The sequence below is a fragment of the Toxorhynchites rutilus genome, chromosome 2 (genome assembly GCF_029784135.1).
Source record: "Toxorhynchites rutilus septentrionalis strain SRP chromosome 2, ASM2978413v1, whole genome shotgun sequence".
NCBI classification, from domain to species: domain Eukaryota; kingdom Metazoa; phylum Arthropoda; class Insecta; order Diptera; family Culicidae; genus Toxorhynchites; species Toxorhynchites rutilus.
In genome coordinates this window covers 92,195,973-92,219,114 of record NC_073745.1, presented here as the reverse complement: position 1 = coordinate 92,219,114, position 23,142 = coordinate 92,195,973, and the positions used below count along the sequence as shown (strand labels likewise).

The following is a 23,142-nucleotide window of genomic DNA, read 5'->3' as shown; positions in this document are numbered from 1 at the left end:
TCACCTTAGTAATACCAAGGCGCGTAGAAGTATATCCTAAGGTGGGCCATCTTTCTAAAATCACTCTTCAGCCATATTGGAAATCTACTGTGTTTTGTTTGTAAACAAAACACAATACGCTTGTGCCCAAGCTCGCTCATGATCAGTCTGTCTCTTTCACGCTTCAAGCAAATAACTCCCCTTCTGCTTTCTTCCCTACTATTTTCATATACCGCTCCCCTAACCAACTCAGTGACAAAACGGCCTCACCTAGTACCATAGACCCGTCTTGAGTAATACTTCTATACATCTTGGGTTTAATAACCGTATCTTCCCACCTATTATTACACTTTGTCTAAGAAATGCGTTTAGTAGATTTTGAAAGGAGACATTCTTGAGAGTAGCATGATTTGAAATAATTGTGTATCAATGTTTGGTTAAATTTGTTTACAAACATACAGTTCGCAGAGGGATTCGATATCTCGCACACATCTCGTTATCAAAACGCAAATAGCTTGTTTTATATTTCTTCTAGCGATGTATTTTTCTAAATCGCTCTTCATTTGAACCATAGACCAGTTATGGAATATGAGGCCAGAAAAACTCAAAATTAATGATGAATCAAGCCCCAATTTGCCGAACTTGCCATTCCCAAACGAACTCAAAGTGTCGTATGCTCTTCAAAGAATCTTTAATATGCGGTCAGAAACAGAAGTTTGTCGATATTCTAAAGCAGTTTATTCCAACACTGGAGGTATGGCTGAATTGGTATGTTGTACACTCACAGTTCATTTTACAGATGCGATGCATTTTCAGATACATGACGATGAGAAACAACCCCAAGTGATATGCAGCAAGTGCTCGTTAACTCTGAAACATTTTGTACGTTTCCGTTTGAGATGTTTGCAAGTAGATTCTCAATGGAGAACGAAGGTCGGACAAATCGTGACTATTGATCAGGACACTAAAGCTGTACCCGATGGAGCGGGTGTTGGCGGAAACAACTATAACGATGTATTGGAAAATGAAGCAACGCATCAGAAAAATAGAACTTATATATCATCAGAATTCATCCCAAATGAAGGCAACGCAGTTCGAGAGAGAAATACTGAGTTAAGAACCAACGAGACCGATGCCCCCAATGTTGGTAGTTCGGGCACAAATCAATCGAAATCATGCTTCGAGTGTCAGTACTGTCACAAGATACTTAGCACCAAAAAATCCTACCAATGCCATCTCTTGTTACACTCTGAGGACACTAACTTCCTGTGTAACTGTTGCGGTGAGCACTTCAAGACCAGAATGGCCTACGTTGGACACATGGCTACGCATGACCCAGAGAAATATAGATGCGATATTTGCGGCAAATCGTACCGCCAAGCCGCTTCACTTCGTACTCATCTACTCGGTCACAGCAAGGAGAAACCTTTCGCCTGTACCATCTGCGGTCATTCAACCACGCAGAAAAGTGGTCTTAAAAGACATATGCTGACCCACTCTGACAGCAAACCATATGTATGTGACCTGTGTGGTGAGCATTTTCGGTTCTCCAGCAATTTGATAATGCACAAACGGCGCAAGCATTGGGCGGAGAAAGCGTTCGAATGTGAATCCTGCCCGAAGAGATTTGTTTCCAAAGATGAACTCCTAAACCATTCAATGTGCCACACAAATGACCGGCCATTTCAGTGTGATTTATGCGTTAAAACATTCAATCGTAAAAGCTCCCTGCAGTTCCATCGGAAGCACAAGCATTCCTTGCAGGCCGACATCGCGTGTCATATATGTGGAAGGGGTTTTGCACAAAAAGTTTCATTGCAGAATCATCTGCGGAATCATATTTTAATGGATTAAAGAATTCAGTTCGCGAATATTTCAAAGATTTTTATCGAATCGTATCGCCTGTACTATTGAACTCTTCACCAAAACTGGATTAACAGCCAACTGCTTTAGCAAAATGTAAAGGTTAATGAGTTGAAAATTCAGCATAAAAGTTATTATTATTATTTATTGTTTTGTGACACTTTACCACTAAAATGCGTGGCATTCGTTTTTTTTTTTTTTTTTTTTTATCTTCGCTTATTTTTCGTCGGCCTATTTCCGCCACTTTAGTGCCAATCACCGACATCAGGGAGGCGACTCCACCTGTTCCTACCTATCAGACTCAACAACTCATGAGCCGGGCCAACTTCTTTTACTTCCGCTCCGAAGGAAGACGTAACCAGAGATTTTTCGCCTCAGAAAATCCCAACGACGCCAGCTGGGATTGAACCCAGGCCGATCGGATTGTGAGGCTGTTACGCTAACCATACAACCACTGGCGCCGTCATCGTGGCATTCGTGTCATTACATAAAAGTGTAAAGTGCGATTTGAACCTGAAATCAAACCTTTCATTGTTTAATTAGATTTTATCATAGGTATCACCATGTGTTTTCTTCCCATATTTTCAAACGTTATGAATAAACTTCCAGCTGATTGTTTTTGAATCAATAAACCTTATTTTGTTACTAAGAGTATGACCTCCGTAGTTGTTAGAAAACATAGGGCCCTATTCCAGAAGACGAGACGAGAAGATGAGTGCTCGTCTCGTTTATTTTCATATTCCAGTAGCCGTGCTCGACTTAAAACAGACGAGTAGCTCCACGAGTAGCATCCACCGACAGCAGGACAGCAACGGGAATCAACCAGCAGTAGGAACAGCAACAGCAATCAACCAGCAGCAGGAACAGCAATTCGAGACCACGTGTCGGAATGATCTTCGACATCGAAGATTATTAAACGTAACGTATGTTCGGAACATCAATGTATATTCTCCCGTGGTGGTCTTAACCTCATTTATTTCACAATCTTAAATGGTTGCTACCATATGGTATATGGGATATCTCAAAATGCACATGAAAGTTATCGATTTCTCACCCACCCCCTCCTTAGATTTACTCTTATTGTTGCTTATGCTATATACCTACGGTTCATTCTGTAAAGAAATATTTTCTGTCGGCCATCTTATATCGTTTCCATTGATACAGGCTTCGCGGGGTGTTCAAGCTTCACGATCGATAATTTATCGAAGAATATCTCTTTCTCATTCATTGGCTGCCGCTCGGCTAACCGTTTTCGTGGATCCGGATTTTTGCGCGCATGGTGGTTATGATGCTGTTGGGGTTGTACGGGAGTAGACTGCTGCTGGGGAGGAATGTTCTGCCGATGGTCTCTCGATAGGTGTTCGTCAAATTCTTCCTTGACATTGAATATCTGGGGGCAAAAGTTACACTGGAATATCTCGATCTTCTTTGGGATAGTATACTCGGCCGGTATCGTCAAGTTGCGATGAGATCTCAAGTGGAAAGTAAGCAGCTTAAGCTCTAGAAATTTAGCGGAACAAATTTTACATTTATACATAATGGAACCGTGATCTCCCGATCGGATGCTTTGAGCGGAATGTGTCAATTCATGTTTCTGGAGGGTGCCCCGATAACCGAAGCGCATATGGCACTTTTTGCACTCAAATGGTTTGGTCTCGCTGTGGCTTTTCTTGATATGGCTCTGCAGCAGACAGTTGTACATAAATGTTTTCTGACAGATGTTACACTTGGGTATAGCAGATGCACCGGGACGTTTCGGCTGCCCGTTCTCCGATTGCTGTAGCAGTTGAATGGGATCAACGTCAACCACCATCGAGTCGTCTTCGTCAGCATTTTTAGCCGTGTCGCTCGTAGATTCGTCATCTTTGTCAAGAGCTGTCGGGTTGTCGTCAGCTGTAATGAGGGAAAAGTTATCAGATATAACCAAAAAGTTCGGTTCTCGTTGATTTATATAAATCGAAATGGTATGACGGTCGTTTCAAATATATTTGTATAACTCGGTTGTTAATAACGAGTACCTATCGTAGGGACGAAGCACAATTCTTATATATCTATACCTTTGCGAAGCCAATCGTAGTTGAGTATTTCATCATATCCAAGCGTAAAAAGAATTGGAAGCACACGCAAGGAGGAGAAGAGAATAATTTATTTATATGCGATACAAGGATTTTTTTATTCCCAAAGATACATTAAAAATGCGATAGAACGGTCAATATAGCATCTTTTGATCAGTATTCGGGACAGTATGCCTCAAGATGTCGTGCGTGTCAGCTGTGATCCTTTTTATAAGCATTTTCGAATTCATTGAAAAGCAAACCAACCGGCTAGTGACCAACACACTGGTAATGTAATTTTAAAGAAATTCTTGGATATAACTCGCGATTTATGAGAATCCGTATCCAATTGAGCAACGGCTAATAGGGAAATAATCACAAATTAGCTGCTCATATCAAACTACTTGAGCAGTTTGGCTAAAATCATCATAGTCGTCAAAATGATTGGACGTTTAGAGATGAACCAGCCTTTGGCTGAAAATCTTATTCAGTTATTAAATAGAAAGTTTTATCCGTTTCATTTCGCCGAAACGGATAGTCCCAGGCCGTCTTCCAAAAAAGTGGTATTTTGAATGTCATAGGAGAGCATTGTAACCACGCTAACCATCACCGGTGTCGTCAACTGATTACTCATGTTAGCCTTTTGCGCAAAATTTTCATTACCAAATCCTCAGTTTTCATTAGTTTAAGTGAGTAGGATAAATGATCTTGGTTTGTCTGATTTTGGGTGTTTTCACGCAACTAGTGAATGCAAATCGATTTTTCTTCATGAAAATCACATAGGGGTAGTGGGGGCAAATTGGTCATGGGGGGCAAAGTGGTCACCTGCACTGAGAGAAATAATTAGTAAATATAACGATTTTTTTGGTAAATACTACCAATCTATAGTCATTATCGACCGTACTAATAAACACATATGTCAAGCAGAACCATGATTCGGAAGCCCAATATCGGATACATTTTCTCGTCGAAAATGCACGTATCAGAATTATATCCTTATTATACCTCCGTATTGCCTTATGGGAACAATGAAAATGGTTAATACACGCTTTTCCCACCAGTTTTCAGATATGACAATATCCAAGCTTACTAATGTTATCGAGTCAACTATACTAATCTCTGGTAGGGATGCGGGTTTGTTGACAATATGTACAAAAAATTTGTACATTCTACTAATTTTGCATTACCAAATGTATTTGGTAGTGTTGGACCGAGGATTTTTCTAAGTGTGCTTGTTTGGTAGTATAACTATTGACTATTGAAACCGTATTGATAGTCACCTTATGTTTGAAGAATTTAATGACTTTTGAGTCACCCTGTACTTCAGTAGAGCTGTCAAAATGTCGAAATATAAATGAAAACAAAAATTGCTCTCCCGAAAGTCATTGGGCCGTAGTTCTGTGCGCATGGTATCTAAGAAATTTTACGTGAAATTTAGAATATTAAATCTGATACGTTGGACAAATCATCAGTTTGGATAACTGTTCACCTATTCTAGGAGAGGTAAACAGATATTTTGCTCAATCTCAGCGTTTAATTAGCATAGAGATTTCTTTCGTGTTTGGGGGCAAAGTGGTCATAGGTGTTTCACTTACAATGTTCTGTTTACTGAAGCTGTTATACCTCGTCACATTCTGCTCTTGAAGAGGTTTCTTTTGTTGCATTGACCCTGGAAAAATATACCACTCCAACTAAATGAAGCCTTATTATGCGGAACGTTATGTGTTTCTTACTACATTTTTGTGTGCATGAAAAAAAATAAATTGAGACTCTAGTCTCAAGCTTATTCCATACATGTACCTACTATATCAAATATGATTTGAACAAATTTGGACGAAAAAAACGCATAAATCTATCCCAGTTAGCTTGATATGTGCGAGTGACCACTTTGTCCCCACTAGCTGACCACTATACCTCCAAGCAAAAAAAAAGTTCGATTTTTCGCCTCTTTTTTTCTAATGATGAAAAATTTAATATTTTGAATTTTTATAGTGAAATCCGAATGCTATCTTGAACAACAATGAGTTCAACTATGATATTCTTCGAAAAACGGGAATTGAAGCGGTATGTGGACGCTGGAAATGGGCATATTCCTTAGGGTGACCACTATGCTCCCACTTCCCCTATAATCAAAACGAGTTAGGGTTTGTTGAAAGTCCCCAATTCTCTAGTTGCTAATACTACCATGAGGCGTTGAAATTATTCAAAATTTTACGTTTTTTTACGATTTTCTTCCAAAAGGAAAATATGATCATGGTTTGTCCGAAAAATGATCATGCCTAGTTTTAGAAACCACTATTTTTGAATGAAAAAAATTAATTTTTCGAGAAGATGTTGCATTTCTCATTGCTTGAGTTTACTGTCATCATATTGATCCATTCATAATTTAGGCTTTCTCCAAAATATTGCCTTTTCTTGGACCTTTTTAAATTGTTCACCCCAACACACTCAACACAGAGAAACTTTATGCGCGTAAGACACTAGAAAACAAATTGTAGCGCGCCAAGCGGTTGTTATAGAAATCATGTGGACAAAACAACATTAATGAATCGGATAACTTATGATCGGAATTGAGGTCATCGAAATGCATTAATTACATGGTTTAGCTATGTAAATCTGATACAAACGGTGTGCAAGCATGATGTTTACAATATTTGTAAGTGTTATAATCCAGAAAAGGTCTAAATACGTGCCAAATAGTCATATGGTGATTGATTAAAAGTTAGCTTAAATGAGGGGCGCATTGACACCAATAGAAGGTGGATTTTATAATATTTTAAGGGGGTATTCTAGTAAAAAAAACACAAATTTTAAACGATCTTTCATGCTCCAAAAAAAAAACAAAGAATAATTTCATTATCCATTATAACATTATTTGTTCATCTAACTTTTCACAATAAAACAAAAATATTCGTAACTAGAATAGTTACAAGCTGATGAAGCGAGGGGGTTAAAAAAAAGTTGTGCCATGGCGTACACGATATCAACCCTTCTGGTTATCTGAAACAAAAATATCGAACAGATTCTGAAACAGTAAAGATGCCGCTATCGCATGAACCTCGGAGAAGTCAAAAATATGTTTTTGGACAAAATGGCAGCTGTTTGAAAACAAAAATTGCTTTTTAGCACGTTTTTAATGATGATTTCATTTTTTTTAATAGTAACATCGAAAAATAGTACTTGCACTCCATACACGACCATTTTGGTAATCATATGGCTGCTTCAAAACAAATAACTTTTCCACCGAAAAAATATTTCACACTGGATCGGTGTTGCTAGCAACACACTGCGGCCTAGATGAGTGCAAATTGTGTCGCAAGTGAGATACTGTTGTTGATGGTTTTATTGCCTGACACGCAAGTCATTTTTTTTGCACATACACAAACAAACGCGAGTAATTTTTTATTAGTGATTTCTAGCTGGCAGCACACTATTAATAATACTAATGCAGTTATCGGTTGTTTCCGTTCGCGTCTGTTTAACTTCAACATATTTTTGGCGTCAGCTAGAAATAATTGATTCTGCACTGAACTGCATTGGGGAGGGGAGACGAGCTAGAAAGGAAGTAGAGTAGGAAAACGCAAGGGACCCAAGCGTTAAAAATCAAAATTGATTCTAATTACCCGTCCCTGAATATTTAGCTAGCTGTTATTTAGATAACACTCGTTAACATGATATGAATCAGATTCAGCTGTGATAACAGAGCAGAGGCGTAGTGAGGGTGGACAACGCCCCCCGGCAAAGTATGAAAATGGTGCGTCAAAATATAACACTTTTTTTCACTAGTTTTGAGATTGTGATATTTTGAGAAAACTACTGACTTATACCAATGTTTATTATGAGCAGCCGTGGCCGAGTGGTTAGCGTCACACATTATCATGCCGGGGGTTCGGGTCCGATTCCCGTTCTGGTCGGGGGAATTTTTCTTCAAAGAAATTTTCTCCGACATGCACTGTGGTCACGTGTACTCTAGAGCTTGCCACTCAGAATGCATTCAAGGCGTGTTATTTGGCACAGAAATCTCAACTAAGTACTAACAAAAATGACGGAAGTAAAACTACGTTGAGACGGCGAAGTTCCTCTAGGAACGTTAGAGCCATTTGAGAAGATTATGAGCAGTCTATTCGTATTTAGAAGGCTAGAATCAATATCATTACTTCCACTAGAGAATAAGCGAAGTAAAATTCTTCAGTCAAATTTTTGCCTTGCGTGCTTTAGCTGAAGCAAATTGATTCCCAATTGCATCTAAATTCGGCTAGCGATTCCTTCTCGATTGAAAGAATTGCCAAGTCATTGAGTCGATCTTGGTTTATTATGGAACGCAAATAAATTTTAATCAATTTAAGGTTACTGAAACCTAAGACGCTGAAACTGCGTTCGCATGATGTCACTGGAACCGTCAGGAAAATTCGTTTTGTCTCATATTCCGAACACTTACGCTTTGATGGCCATTAAATAGTGTCTCATTACTCAAAATGGTACTCTTTCGGGAAATTAATTTAATTTTCGGATACAATAGAGCCTTCTTTTTCATTTGACTACAATAAGATTGTTTTACAAATACATATTCATGGTTAAAAACTAAAAATATGTTGAATGTATTGTCTCAAATTCCGAACACCATTTTTGTCACTGACTCATATTCCGAACACTTTTGTCTCAAATTCCGAACAGCAAAAATGCAATTTAAAAAAAAATACTTTTAAACTACTGTACCGATTCATATGATCGATATATCAAAAGAAAGTCAATTAGCTAGTCTTTTTTAAAAAAATGTTGTGCTCGCAAAAATTTGGATTTTGCTTTCGTAATTATTGATTGTATTTTGTTTAATAGTTTACATGGTTTCGGGACCAAGAGCGCTTCATCGGTATCGATACTTGTAAATGATGTTAAAATAAAGTCCATAACCCAAAGAATGTCAGGGTTTTGAATATTAAATTATTTATAACATTAAAGTTCAGTAAATTCACATTTCAAAAGGAAGTGTTCGCAATTTCAATCATGCGTAGAAACTTGATGCATATCCCAAACACTACTTCAATATTGATTTTAACCACTCAAGCTTTTGCTGCGAATTAATACGAATTCGCGTTGCTTTGACAGATGGCTTTGCTCATATAAGACAGTTTGAACAAGACAACCTAGATGGGCGCAACAAGATGTCGAAATTGTTGTTCAGCTTCACATCGATGAAACGATGTAAGTGATATTCAAGCTAGCCGGCTATAGCTGCAACATACTAATTTTTTTTTCGAATTTTTAATTGTACTCTTTTAAATTTTCTGAAGATAAATTGTACAAATTCCGGGATATACTTGAATTCACTTTCATGTTTGATTCACCAATCTAGTAACACTTGTTTTCGATTGCAGTGTTGTTCTGATCACCGGAGGTCGTAAGATTCGCATCTTTCCGTAATTTGACTTTAGCGAAAACATTCCGCCAAATTTCGCAAGAAAAAAAAATCGCCAATATTCACGAGACACGAGGCGTCGAAGAGTTCATATCAGAGAAAAGATCCTTCGTCTACGTCTTGAACACTTCCCCTTTGATACAAGTTTCTCTGTATCAACGTCTGAAGAAAACTTCCGTCCGGAATTTGACGCAGTCTGCTTCAATTGATTCATGCTTATAGATGTTAGTCTGATGCTATGTCCGCTTTAGCTTCTCCACGCTGTTCCAACTGCAATACTATTTTCTCGAATACAGAGATAAACTATCTTCACTCGTTAGAGGGGCTGTGGAGTTTCCAGTTTCTTCTCGTTTTCCGTGGTCGAGTAGCTTTGAAATTGTCAGGGATACCAAATTGAGTATACTTTTCTTTTGCATACTATATGGCATGGTAAGATGCTTCCTTCTCGAAACACAAGGCTTTGAGGAGTTTACTTGCTACGTCTAAGGTCATGCCTTTTGATTGTAGCGATTCATTCACTTTGTCCATACTATTTAAGATTCTTTCCCAAAGTTCCAAAAGACAAACAAATTTATAATCTATGGGATTCAACCAAACACAACAGTGCCACCGAGTACGAGGCTGAAGTTTTAGCCCCGTATTCGGTGGTACTGTTGTGTTTAGTCTAACCTGTTAAATCAGTGAGAACAAAAAAGACGGAACAAATGGACCTTTTCAACGCTAATACCGCTTGCCGTATTGACGACCATCTTGTATCGGAATGCCCTTCCAACGACATTTGAATCGTTGTAGGTGAAATGCTGCTTGCGTGTATTCCGATATTCAAACTATGGGTAACACCTGGAAACAAACGAGCTAGATTGTTAACGCTTGTGCCCCCCAAACTTTAGCTGTGATGCCGGTTTTTAGAGCAAATGCAAATGACCTTGCTTTTAACGCAGTAGAGGATTATTAGAATGTAAATGTTATTTTTTCTATCAAATCGAATGCTGTTGGATTAGATCAAATAAAAATCAAAAATAATAAAGAATTATGCTACCGTTGGCACTACCCTTATTCACCCATCTTTTCAACAGAATCATTGATACATAGAAATTCCCTCTAATTTGGAAAATGATTAAGCCTCGAACAAAAATTCACACATTTCGGATATTTCTAATCTTCGACCAATTAGTCTGTTATATACTCTTTCAAAAGTTTTCGAAAAACTCCTCAAACCACAAAATTGCAACTGTATTGATGGGATGAATTTTCTGAGTCCTTATCAATCTGGCGAATTTCTGCATTACTCGAGAATTATTCAAGCAAATGAAACCAAATTAGTCATATGGAGGTTTTGGGGTGCAATAAATGTTTATATGGTGGTCAGACACTCCATCCCCTCTCCATACAAATAAACAAATATTTCTGCATAACTCGAGGTCTAATCAAGCAAATTGAGCCATATTTGGCATGTCGAGGTTTTAGGGGGCACGAAACGTTTCTATGAAGGTTCGACACACCTACCCCCTCTCTAAGGACATGGGGGGCTGCTGGACCCATGAACGTGCGCTTAGTAAGAAACCGTGGATGTGATAACCAAACATAAATTGTAGACGAGACGAAGTTTGTCGGGTCAGCTAGAGTTATCGATAAAAAAGGAGTGGCGTTCTTACTGCTGGTTGATTTTGCAAAAGCTTTTGACTGTGCGTAAAGTTTGTTCAATCAGCGGGAAAAACCTTAAAACCACGATCGGAAAATTCACATTTTTTGACAATTAAAGTGCTTGCTGTGTTCATGCTACCATTTTCTTCCACATGTCGAATTTTACCAAAATTTTTTTACATTAGGTACATGCGGTTCAACAATAGAAAGATATGACATTATAAAAAAATCCAAGTTGAGCCGTACTTTTTGAGATAAAGGGGTGGTCCAAATCACTCCATATGTCCAACTCACCCCGTGTTACCTTACTGAGTAAACTTTCGTCAATCTTTCAATTTTCTATAAGTGCTGTAAACTGAATTTAATCCTATCCAGGGTTGCCAACTATAATTTGAAAAAAATCAGGAAGAATGAAAATGAAAATCAGGATAAATCAGGATAGCTCATATTGGGTTATCCGAAAAGTTAATGTTGATTTTTGGGAAAACAAAAACATCATTTTCAATCAAAGCATTATAATTTAATTTTATATCCATAGTTCTGTTTCACAATCTTTCGCCACAGCTTAATATTCTATTCTTCCAGAACATGTTTACTTCCTCGTCGAAAACTACTGCGAGCCATACATGTGAGAAACAGAATGCTTGGTAGTAGTTCATACTACAGAATCCACTCCAAATCCCACCAGAAACAGACTACATCTTCCTTCGGGCGAGGTCGGATATGTAAAAGAATTAATAAGCATGGTATAAATCCTCACATAGGCGGGAATGCAAGCGTTTCGTCTGACTTTTTGATCGTTTATATTTTTTTCCGAAATACCTACAGCATCACTACAGTCAATTGCTGAGAAATCAATGTTCAAATTTTCACTGAATTCATAATCTTTACTCAACAAATGAAGAAAGCATACCAGCAGTGGAAGACTTGTTGAAATTTTGCTAATTTTTATGATATTTAGTACGGTTATAGATATATTTACCATAGTTCCACCATTAAAGTTTATTCTACTTTGAATCAGACGAACATATTACATATAAAATCTTTTTATATTGACTGTGAATTCTGAAATTTTCTCTCGAGTAGTTTTACACTCTGAAATGTATTCCTACATTAATAATTCTGGGGATACATCTACATACACATTATCCTCAATAAAGCAATGTTGTTCCTCAAACTTCTCGTTGTAATTTCATTTCGTCAGGCAATCTGGTTTCATGAAATTTTCTAGCACTGCTTTGGGAAGCCACGAAACAATTGTGGGTAGAGGTAAAAAAAGTTAAGTACAAAGTTTAACTTTATGTAAGATATATACAAGTGCGAACCGGAGAACTATCATGACAAAAAAATTTGACATGGAAACCAGTATATTTATTACGAGTAATGTAGAGTACAAAAATGAGGAAAAATCAGGATAAATTGAGTGTTCATCAGGATATCAGGGAGCGTGCTAAAAAGTCTGGGAAATCCTGAAAAATCATGAAGGTTGGCATCTCTGATCCTATCTTACTAATCGTATTCAACCAGTCTATCATAACGGTATTTTTAACGGTCACTTCATCATGGATCTTCGTATTATGGACAGGTATTCTTTATGAGAAGCATTGTAGGTTGGAACGGGTTATCTATTAACATAAAATCAATGAAATCCGCTTCTCATTGTTGCTTCAATGACAAACAACAAATTGTTTTTTCAATGAAAAACAAATGCCACTGTGAGAAATGACTTCTGTAAGATCATATTTGAACAAACGAAAATGAGTTCAATCGGCAAACACTGAGCCAACGTGAAAAACGCGCTAAATGCATCAGACTCGTTATTGAGTAACGAGTTCGACTCGAGTTAAAAAATAGAGATAAATGAAAAACAAAATTAATTTATCTTTGTAATATTTTGAGTCTAAAATTCACAACAAACATTTTTCTGACCTAGGACTACGTCTAACCTTTCAATATAGGAGCCCATTTCAATATTTCTGTGTGAAAAAGTGTTCAGTTTTTGAATGCTAATACCTCCTCAATTAATGAATGGATTTTGGTTCCAAATACACACATTGATAGGAAAAACCCTCAGAAATTGTTTATATGCTACACATTACGGGTTTTCAGCTCATATAAAGTTCAAATTGATGAGAAATTGGAAGAAAGAATTCCCTACTTTCCCATACATTTTGTCTGCGCTACCGGAGCAAACAGCTATTTATTGCAAGCTTCCACGGGTACGGGCGAATCGTATGGACAATGTGAGGGAGGGAGACAAAAAGAGGTTATAAATAAATATAGGCGGTCGCTACAACGTTAACTATATGGCTATATAGAGTGAGCGATGGTGGGGCTTGGCCACATTCTATCATCGGACGCCAAGCAGGAAAGACGCTATCTTGAAATTGATTTTCAGCATAAGCGATTGCTGCATTTGCCGGGGATGTATGCGGTGCGATACCGCAAGAGTGAGAGACAGGAGTTTCAATGGGATGTGGAGCAGAAGAGCAATCGAAGTGTGTTAAAAGCGGTGGAAGCGTCGCGCCGGGTGGATGTGTGGCTAATCGCGCTCGATTTGATAGAACGCTGGAGTTTTTAAACGGTTTTATTTAGCTGTAACATATTTGTATGTTTGTATGTAACATGTTTGTCTATGGCGCTGTACCACATTAATTGAAATTTGACCCCTTTCCTGTTGACCGGTTGATCTGAAATTTGGAACACACTCTTATCTCTGCAGTCATTATTATTCTTTCGAATAATAAATCGCGCTAATTCCTGACAGCAGTACAAAACAGCTTCAAGCTGTAATTTTATTTAAATGCATTATTTCATCATCAGTTCATTAATTTCTTATTTACTTACAAATTCAGTGCGAAAAAAGGATCAAACCAAATGGCAAAATGATCTTAACGAATATTATAAATTACGATTATCCTCTTGTATATTCTGTTGTTTTCATCAGCATGACAAGTATTGCTAAGCATGACGAGGCATCTCTAAACTATTGTCGTCCTGCATGGCAGGGTTGCCGATCTGCTGGTGGTGGCAACATCCTCCCCCCGGTGGAACCCGTGGTGGCTGTGGTTCCATCTACGCCTGCAACCTCCAGCACAGCCAGTTTTGAAACTGGTCGCCGAAATACGCCACTGGAAGTTTGCACGACTGCTTGTCTAACGGTGCCATCTTTTCCGGTTATCACCTCCAATATTCGACCTCGATTCCAATTGTTTTTTCTGGTATCATCCAACACCAGTACAAGGTCATCCACTTGCGCATTCCTCGTCTCACCAAACCATTTCGTACGTTTTGTGAGTACTGGCAAGTACTCTCTGATCCAACGCGACCAAAATCGATCCATGTATCCTTGAATCTTCTTCCATGATTGTTTTAGCATCACACTATCGCTTGTGGTTACGCTGAATTCCTCTTTTGAACCAGATGAACTCCCTAGAAGGAAGTGGTTAGGAGTAAGAGCCTCTTGTTCCTCAGAGTCCAGAGGTAAGTACGTCAAGGGCCTACTATTCACTAACGATTCCGCTTCCAATAGCAATGTATGCAGAGATTCATCATTCATTCGTTCATCGTTATACGCCGAGATAATAGCAGTTTTTATCGACCTTACCATCCGCTCCCACGCACCTCCCATGTGTGGGGCACTAGGAGGGATGAATCGCCACTTAGTTGTTGTACTTGTGAAGGTTCTAGTTAGTCCAGCATTGATTTGCTCCCTCAAAACTCTTTCTGCACCTTGAAAATTTGTAGCATGGTCACTGTGTATTTCTAGGGGAGCTCCACGACGACAGACGAAACGGCGCACGCTTCGGATACAGGACTCAGTGGTTAAATTGTGGACCATCTCCACATGGACAGCACGAATTGTCATACATGTGAAAAGCGCCACCCAGCGCTTCACACTACTTCTTCCAACTTTCACGAATAAAGGCCCAAAGTAATCAACCCCTACATAACTGAAAGGGCGTACATACGGAGATAATCTGGCTAATGGTAAAGCTGCCATTTGAGGAACTCGTGGGACTGCTTTTTTTTATCCTACAGTATTGACAGTTTTCAACTACTTTCTTCACCTGGGCTCGTAAATTCGGAACGTGGAAACGTTGGCGAACTTCATTGACCACTGTCTCATTGTTCGCGTGTAGCAGAATACGGTGCTGTCGATCGATGATTAGATGAGTTAGGTGATGTGATTTTGGCAATATGATGGGGAATTTGAGATCTCTTGAAGCGCAAGAAGCCGCTCCTATCCTACCATCTATTCGTAGGATGCCTACTTCATCCAAAGTCGGTGTAAGTTGATACATTTTGCTGGTCTTGTCCAGAGCACGACGTTCAGTATCAGCTACTTTTTGATTTCTAGATAATGTTGCCATCTCTTCTGCAAAACACTCCCACTGTACCGATCGAATCAAAAATTTTTCAGCCTCCTGTAACTCGTTCTGTGTTAGATCACCAGTTTGGTAATTGCGGTTGCGTTTCGAATTGACGATAAATCGGTAGACATAAGCAACGGAACGATGCAAACGATTCCAGGACGAAAATCGGCTGACATCGACGATCGGTTCCGGAATGAAAAACTCTTGATGTATGTATAGTGATCGCAGTTCGTCTTTGCATTGTTGCACTCGATGATGCGGTATCTCCCAGTCGATCCATTCATCCTCGGGTTTACAAAGGAATTCTGGTCCGCTAAACCAGATACTATTCGAACAGAAGTAGGGACCAGCTCCCCATTTTGATGCTTCGTCAGCGGGATTCTTATCTGATGGCACCCATTGCCACTCCATTTGTTGCGTATACTCCTGGATTTCACTCACGCGATGTGCAACGAACGGTCGAAATCTACACGGATCCGAATTGATCCAGCTCAACGCCACTGTCGAATCTGTCCACAGGAACCTCTTGGTTATCCCAAAGTTGTGACCGTCTACGACGAACTTCATAAGGCGGGCCCCCTGCACACAGGCTTGTAACTCGAGCCTCGGGATTGTCATTAGTTTTAAAGGCGCAACTTTCGTTTTTGCTGCAACCAAAGCAACTTCTGCTTTCCCATCAGAATTCACGACGCGCAAATATGAAACGCACGCGTAAGCAGCCGGACTCGCGTCGACGAATGTGTGAATTTGAATATCATGCATGCATTCCCCAGAAATACTTCTAAAGTAGCTACGAGGGATACGCACTCCATTAATACTCCTGAGCATTGCGGTCCAGATTTGCCAACGCTCGAATGATGACTCAGCGATTGGCTCGTCCCAATCTGATCCTGCACGCCATATGTCCTGCAACAGGATTTTCCCGTGTACAACATACGGTGCCGCCAAACCAAGCGGATCAAATAGTGTCATTAGGCATCTAAGTACCTGCCGTTTGGTTGGTATCGCGCTACTAGCGATCAGATACGTTATATCCGCTCTCATCTCGGTGGAATATTTAAGTTCATCTCTCTCCGTAAGCCATTGCATACCCAGAACTCGTTCTGTTTCTTCCCCATTCATTACCCCAAGGTTTTTTACGACAGTCTCCTTAGGCTCTCCAAGATAAAATGGAATCTCATCAAAGTTTGATCCCCATCCTCGAATCTCAAATCCGCCACATTTGTGGATTGCTTTCACCTCCGACGCTACCTTTTTTGCTTCTTCAATAGTCAGAAAACTATCCAGATAGTCGTCCACATAGTGGCATTGGATGATCCCTTCCACGGCTCTCGGGAAATCCTGAGAAAATCTCTCTGCATTCACGTTTTTAACGTATTGGGCCATAGCAGGTGAACATGTCGCTCCAAATACTGCTACGTCCATAATGTAGACGTCTGGTTGTTTGCCAGGATCGTCCCGCCATAGAAAAAGTTGTGCACATTTATCCATTTCTCTTATTTTTAATTGGTGGAACATTTCCTTGATGTCGGCGGTCACTGCCACAGGAAATTGTCGAAAACGGAACAACACGTGCAGCAGCGAAGTGAGCTCGTCGGGACCTTTGAGGAGTAGTGTGTTTAAGGAGATACCATCAACCTTTGAAGAAGCATCCCATATCAATCGGACCTTCCCGGGCTTCTTCGGGTTTACTACAGCTCCTAGCGGCAAGAACCAGATTCTACGGGGATCAAAGTTAGTCATCTCCTCAGGTGAAGCTCGGTGCGCGTAACCCTTCACCTGATACTCTCGAATTTGACGTAAAATGTTTTCTCGTAGGATATGATCTTTCTCCATTCTTTTTTCTAAGCATTCTAACCTTTTCGAAGCCATACTGTAGCTGTCCGGGAACTCGACATTTTCATGTTTCCACAACAAACCCGTCTCATATCGATCTCCAATCCGTCGAGTGGTCTCTTGCATGATACGCCTAGCCCGCTTATCTTCTTCTGATATGTCTACAGCTTGTTTACTTTCGACGTCATCCAGTGCAAAATATGCTTTCACGTTATCGTTCAAAGCTTTATCACCCCCGCATTCACAAATATGATAGCTGTATGCTTGAGTATCTTTCTCTTTTCGGCAGCCGTATACGTTCCAGCCTAGTCGGGTTTTCACGGCTGTCGGACCACCATTTTCACCTTCACGCGTTTTCAATGGAACTGCTAGCTTCAAATTATCGATGCCGATTAACATCTGCGGTTTAGCGTTATTATAACCTACTAAGGGAAGCCCTTGAAGGTGGGGGAAGCGTTGCTTCATTGTGTCCACGGGAAAACTGCGTTGGTAAATCTAGAGATTCAATTGTGCCAACATCTACCATGCGATACCGCTTATTTTTTCTCAACCCAGAAATGTCGAAAGCAACACGTTTTGAATTATGTTCTTGTCTCGTTACATTGCCAGTCCACTTTAAGCAGAGTGGTTTGATATATCCTTCTACTCCTAGTTCTTCTGCTAAACTCCTTTTTATCATCGTAAGGGATGAGCCTTCATCCAAAAAGGCGAACGTATTCAGGCTACCTGCACGTCCATATAGCGTGACCGGAACGATCCGAAAGAGAAGTTCAGACAAATTGTCCTGATGCACGTGGTTGGCTTCTGTCTGGTCTCGCTTCGGAGATGACTGTACCGAGGGGGACGAATGCAATAGCGGATGATGACGGTATTGGCAACCATCTACTCCGCAGCGTGTTTTACTGCGGCATGCCCTGCGCCCATGCCCAAAAAGACAGGTACGACAGAGTGCTTGGCTTTGTATTTTCTTCCAGCGATCATCAATTGAGTTCTGCATTCTCTAGCACGATGTCCATATCTCTGACAGATTGAACATTCTATTCCTGTCGTTTCTACGGGACGATTTCTCGTGTCGCATTCTTGGAAGTTTTCTTCGGCATCTGCGTGAACAAAGCTACGGTCAATTTGCTTCTGTCTCACAATTTTGTGTAGTTGATCACTGGTTGGGAAAGATGTTACACTGTATGCATCCTCTACTATTTCCTCCATGAATTTACTGAACGTTTCTAAATTGACGACAGTTACTTGTTTTCGGCGACTGGCCCACCGCATTTTATAGTCAGCAGGTAACTTGCTTACCAAATCTTTTAGTAACGTAGGGTTGCCCAAATGTTCCGGGAGGTTCGCTGCAATTATATGGTCACAGAGCCCCTGTACCATCGTTCCAAACTCAATCAGCGAATCAAGCTTATCGGCTCTCGGTGACGAAGATGTTCTCACTTTCTCGATAAAGGATTCTATCAAAATTTCGGGGCGACCAAAACGCATCCGCAGTGACTCAATCACTTGGGGTACGGAGGTGGGTAGAATTAAGCGACTCCGTACGGCCTCCCAAGCAATGCCCTTTAGGCAGCGTTGAAAACGAATCATGTTTTCGCCGTCACCATACCCACACGCCTCCGTAGTGTAATTAAAGTTGCTAATAAAAACAGGCCAGTCCGCAGGAACACCTGTGAAAACTGGTAAATCTCGTGGAAGAATTTGTCTAGCAGCGAGTTGATTTTGTGTTGGTCCAACTCTAACGGGAACCTCTTCTGCAACTGGTTCATTAGTGACATAATTCTGCCCTGAGTGCGCGACGCTTCGCTGCTGCTGCTGCTGTGGTAATGGAAATTCGAACAATGGGTTTCGGTTCCCAGTAGATACTTGAGAAAAAACACTGTTTCGTTGTCCTAAAGATACGTTATTTCGCGGTTGATCAAAAGTGGTGGATTCACGTTGAATAGGTTGCTTTACGGTTGCGACAGGGGGGACATTTTGACCACTTTTTTTTTAATGAAACGAGTTCACGCTGCTGTTCACGATCATTTTGCAAATCATCGCGTGCAAGAGATAAAGAACCATCGACGTGTTCTATGAAGCGAGTGCTATTCCTTGATCCCATAGGGATTGATGGTGCCATCGATACTGGTGCTATGGTTTCTACCGGAGATATTTCACAATTTACCCCATTCAGTTGAAACGAACATCCTCTTGAAACATTTGTTGTATTCGGAAGAGTTTTAGGAATCGCCCCCTTTGCTATCGTCGATATTGATTCATTACGTGTTTTCTGTAATTCAAGCTGGAGTTTTTTCAGTTGCTCCTGTAAATCCTGGATCAGCTTCTGGGATTCCTCCTCGCGCCTATTCATTTTTCCCTGGAGTTCCATCACAAGTTTGCCTTGTTGCTGTGACGATTGGGCGTCCTGCTGGGTTACTGCTTCGATGGCAATACCACCCACTGCACCTTCATTTTCGTTTACAGCCATGGAAGCTTCTGCATGCTGCTCCACCCACCGATTAGTGCGTCTCGTTGAACTGACGATACTACGCTTACTACGAACACTCTTGTTTTCGTCGTCTCGTCCTGCCTGCACCTGTTGCTTTTGTTCCAGGTGCTTTTTTTGTAGTTCGTGTTCCCGTTGCATTTGCTGCCTCTCTAGCTCATGCTGCTCAGCCAAACGTTGCTCGCGTAATCTCTGACCAGAGGACGTTGATCTCGTTGAGGACGCTACGACGATAGTTGATTGGTTTGTGATTGGAAGGCATCGTGAACAGATCCAATCACGGCATTCTACTGATGCTGTTACCCCGGCACAAGAGAAATGCCACCAGTCATCACAATTATCGCAGCATACCATATTGTCAGCCGTATCAGGCCGATTACAAGCTACACACGACTTGGTTTGCTCAGGCGTCATCACGGAATCATTCATACCGGTGAATTTCTTGAAGATTCATTCTTTCGAATAATAAATCGCGCTAATTCCTGACAGCAGTACAAAACAGCTTCAAGCTGTAATTTTATTTGAATGCATTATTTCATCATCAGTTCATTAATTTCTTATTTACTTACAAATTCAGTGCGAAAAAAGGATCAAACCAAATGGCAAAATGATCTTAACGAATATTATAAATTACGATTATCCTCTTGTATATTCTGTTGTTTTCATCAGCATGACAAGTATTGCTAAGCATGGCGAGGCATCTCTAAACTATTGTCGTCCTGCATGGCAGGGTTGCCGATCTGCTGGTGGTGGCAACAATTATAAAACTGCATATTTCATGATATTGAAAATCCAAGATGGCGACCGCTACAAAATGGTGGATTACATATTTTCTCAAAGCCCCATCAATATGGGTATCAAATGAAAGGGATTGACTAGTAGATCACAGTTATTTATGAAAAATGCAAATCCAAAATGGCGGATTACATATTATATATGGGTATCAAATGAAGGACTTGACTAGTAGATTCAACAGTTATTCATGAGGAGTGCAAAGCCCAATTATATCACGATACCAGACGGTAAATTCCTATTACGATATGCTTGCCATCAAGTATGTGTTCGTTGCGGGCTGAACAATAACCCCTGCAACATTTGCACCGCACGCCATTTGCACGGCAAATTTTGATTTTTTCGTATTTGAATCTAAACGTTTGAGTGTTTGCTGAGTGGTGAGGTTTTATTTTATCCATTGATTTTTTTTCTGTAATTTTGTACATGAAAAGTTGATCATTCTAGGATCTGTGCTCCATGATATTCGAATAATGGACACCCCTTGGTGTAGTCCTACGTCTTTCCGGTTATCTCCCCGACATTACCCACCCGTCTTTTTTCATTTGGACATTATTGTTGTCCCTTTTCCCCCTCCGAGAGCAAGCGTAAGCATTTTCATGCCCTTCGCTGCTCGTAAATCGGCCGATTGGTACGTGGACAACTCTTAACATTAAAGGATGCGTAAAATAAAACAGATAGTTTCGCAACTTACCATCATTAGTGCCCTCCGTCGTTGCAGCATTATCCTCCTGGCCACCAGACACAATATTGAGTTGTAACTCACTATGCAACAGCTTCTGATGTTTCAACAGCAGCTCACGTTCCTCAAATTCATGTTCGCATATCATGCACACAAAGCAAACATCGGCATCGCTTTTCTTCTTGCTACCAGTGCTGTTCAGAAGTGTTCCACCCAGGCTCTCGCTCGTCCCAACACTTGAGCTGCCTTCGGAACCTTTGGGTAGCTGGGCCTTCAATTCCTTCTTGACCAACAGCTCCAGCTCCTGGCGCTGTTCTTTGTCCTTCTCAAAAGCCAAAAGCTCGTGCATTTTCATGTGAGTGTTGAGGACACTTTCCCTCGCAAACGCTTCCGAACAAATTATGCATTTATAGTCATTCTTTTCCTTCGCCTCGTTCTGCAGTTCCTGCGGATGGAATCGACGAACGTGCATGGTATGAGCCCGTTTGCCAGGTAGTTTCTCGTCGCAATAGTCACACTTCCATTCGCTTTGCTCGCTGCCTCCGTCAGCATCCCCCGACTTCTCTTGGTGTAGCTTAACATGTTGGTTCAGCTGAGCACGATTCGGGAAGCGATACAAGCAGATATCGCACTTGAACGGTCTGTTGTACACGACGTGAACGTTCTTATGTCGTTTGAAGCGAACTATCGAGGTGAAGGTTTTGGAACAAATCTTGCAAGTGTATATGCTATCCACCGGATCATCTTTTTCCTCCTTGATGGCTGGCTCAAGCAATTCCTCCTCGCCATGAGTCATTGCCTTGTGGCGTATCAATCGAAGTTCCGTCGTTAATGTGTAGTGACAAACGTCGCATTTGAAAGGCTTCATAGGATCATGCTTGACAATAATATGGGAACGACACTGGCTTTTGTAGACGAACTCTTGGCCACATATAAGACAGCAATGGTTTCCATTATCATCGAATTTGTAATTTGCCTCGAACAAAGTTTCGTTCGGGTCTACAGTCGTTTGCATTTCCTCTAGCAGTTCCGTCGGGTTGTCACTCATCAGGGTGCTCTCTGCTGTCGGGAAATAATGGTCCCCCATCATGTACGATGAGTTCTCCAATCCACCGGTGTCATCATGATTGTAATCCTGATCATCGGGATCTATAATTTCCTGCTTTACAGAAATCTGATCAGGATTTTTCTGGGATAGTAGCTGAAAATTTATCTCGAATTGTTTTCGCATTCATTGCTTAAAAATCATATGGAATACCTGTTTTTTCGACTCCATCACCCCCCTTATCTTTTCGTCGCTGCGCAGACAAATATCGTACAGTTCATATGCGGACAGCAAGCGCCATTTGCAGCTACGGCAAATTCTATCCGGCATACCCTTCAGCACTTCCTTCTTGCCGAGAGGAGCACACACGGTCATCATAATGCCGTACAAACTTCTATCTTCGTATTCACCGACCGTTGTAAAGATCGATTCCATTCCTTTCGCGTTATCTCCATCGCTTCCAACAGGGCCTCCATTGAGGAGACAAATACGGCAAATGTTGGGACCTGTTGGTGTAATGATTTTACCGGAGACGCCACTAGAGAAACGAGTCTCCATTTTCACGATCAATTGCTTTTCTTGCAAAACAAATATTGGTAACGCAGCACAATCTAAATCCGAATGAAAATGCTATTTTTTAGCTTTTTGTTTGACAGCACTTTTTATCTTGAGTGAGAAAAGTGACGTTCATTAGCAGAGATGCCAGATGTGAAGAGGCATTTCGACGGCTGTAAATTCAAAAATAAATGAGCTTGAGCTTGGGTAGACTGTACACTTCGTAGTTGCTCTCCGTGATTGACCTGAACCAGCGAAATTGCACAAAGAACATACCGAATGACGCTTGGGAGTAGCAATCCATTCTCATTGTAAAAGTTTCGGTGATATGAACTTTAAATAGTCAATAACGACGCCGGACACGTCCATACAGTCACCTGAGAAAGGGAAGGAATGTTAGTATGATATTCAC

At 40.6% G+C, this 23,142-nt stretch overlaps 2 protein-coding genes across 3 annotated transcripts; one reads left to right on the top strand and one right to left on the bottom strand.

Annotated features, from left to right (window-relative positions):
* The first annotated feature begins 396 nt into the window (after window positions 1-396).
* On the top strand, window positions 397-2,450 carry LOC129768032 (zinc finger protein OZF-like). 2 transcript variants are annotated; one of them, XR_008741618.1, is made up of 3 exons: window positions 397-733; window positions 796-1,944; window positions 2,092-2,450. XR_008741618.1 is itself a non-coding variant. In XM_055769397.1 (2 exons), exons 1-2 carry the CDS (start codon window positions 593-595, stop codon window positions 1,831-1,833), a joined length of 1,179 nt encoding a protein of 392 aa, XP_055625372.1. In that variant the 5' UTR covers window positions 397-592; the 3' UTR covers window positions 1,834-2,450. The 2 variants fall into 2 exon arrangements, 1 of the variants encoding a protein (XP_055625372.1); XM_055769397.1 differs by having other exon boundaries at window positions 796-2,450.
* Window positions 2,451-2,803: 353 nt separating this feature from the next.
* LOC129770414 (PR domain zinc finger protein 5-like) lies at window positions 2,804-22,858 on the bottom strand. Its single transcript, XM_055773244.1, has 3 exons — window positions 22,389-22,858; window positions 21,143-22,331; window positions 2,804-3,735 (listed from the first exon to the last, which is right to left on the bottom strand). The coding sequence occupies exons 1-3, from the start codon at window positions 22,731-22,733 to the stop codon at window positions 2,984-2,986; spliced, it is 2,286 nt and encodes a 761-aa protein (XP_055629219.1). The 5' UTR covers window positions 22,734-22,858; the 3' UTR covers window positions 2,804-2,983.
* Between the last annotated feature and the right edge of the window lie 284 nt (window positions 22,859-23,142).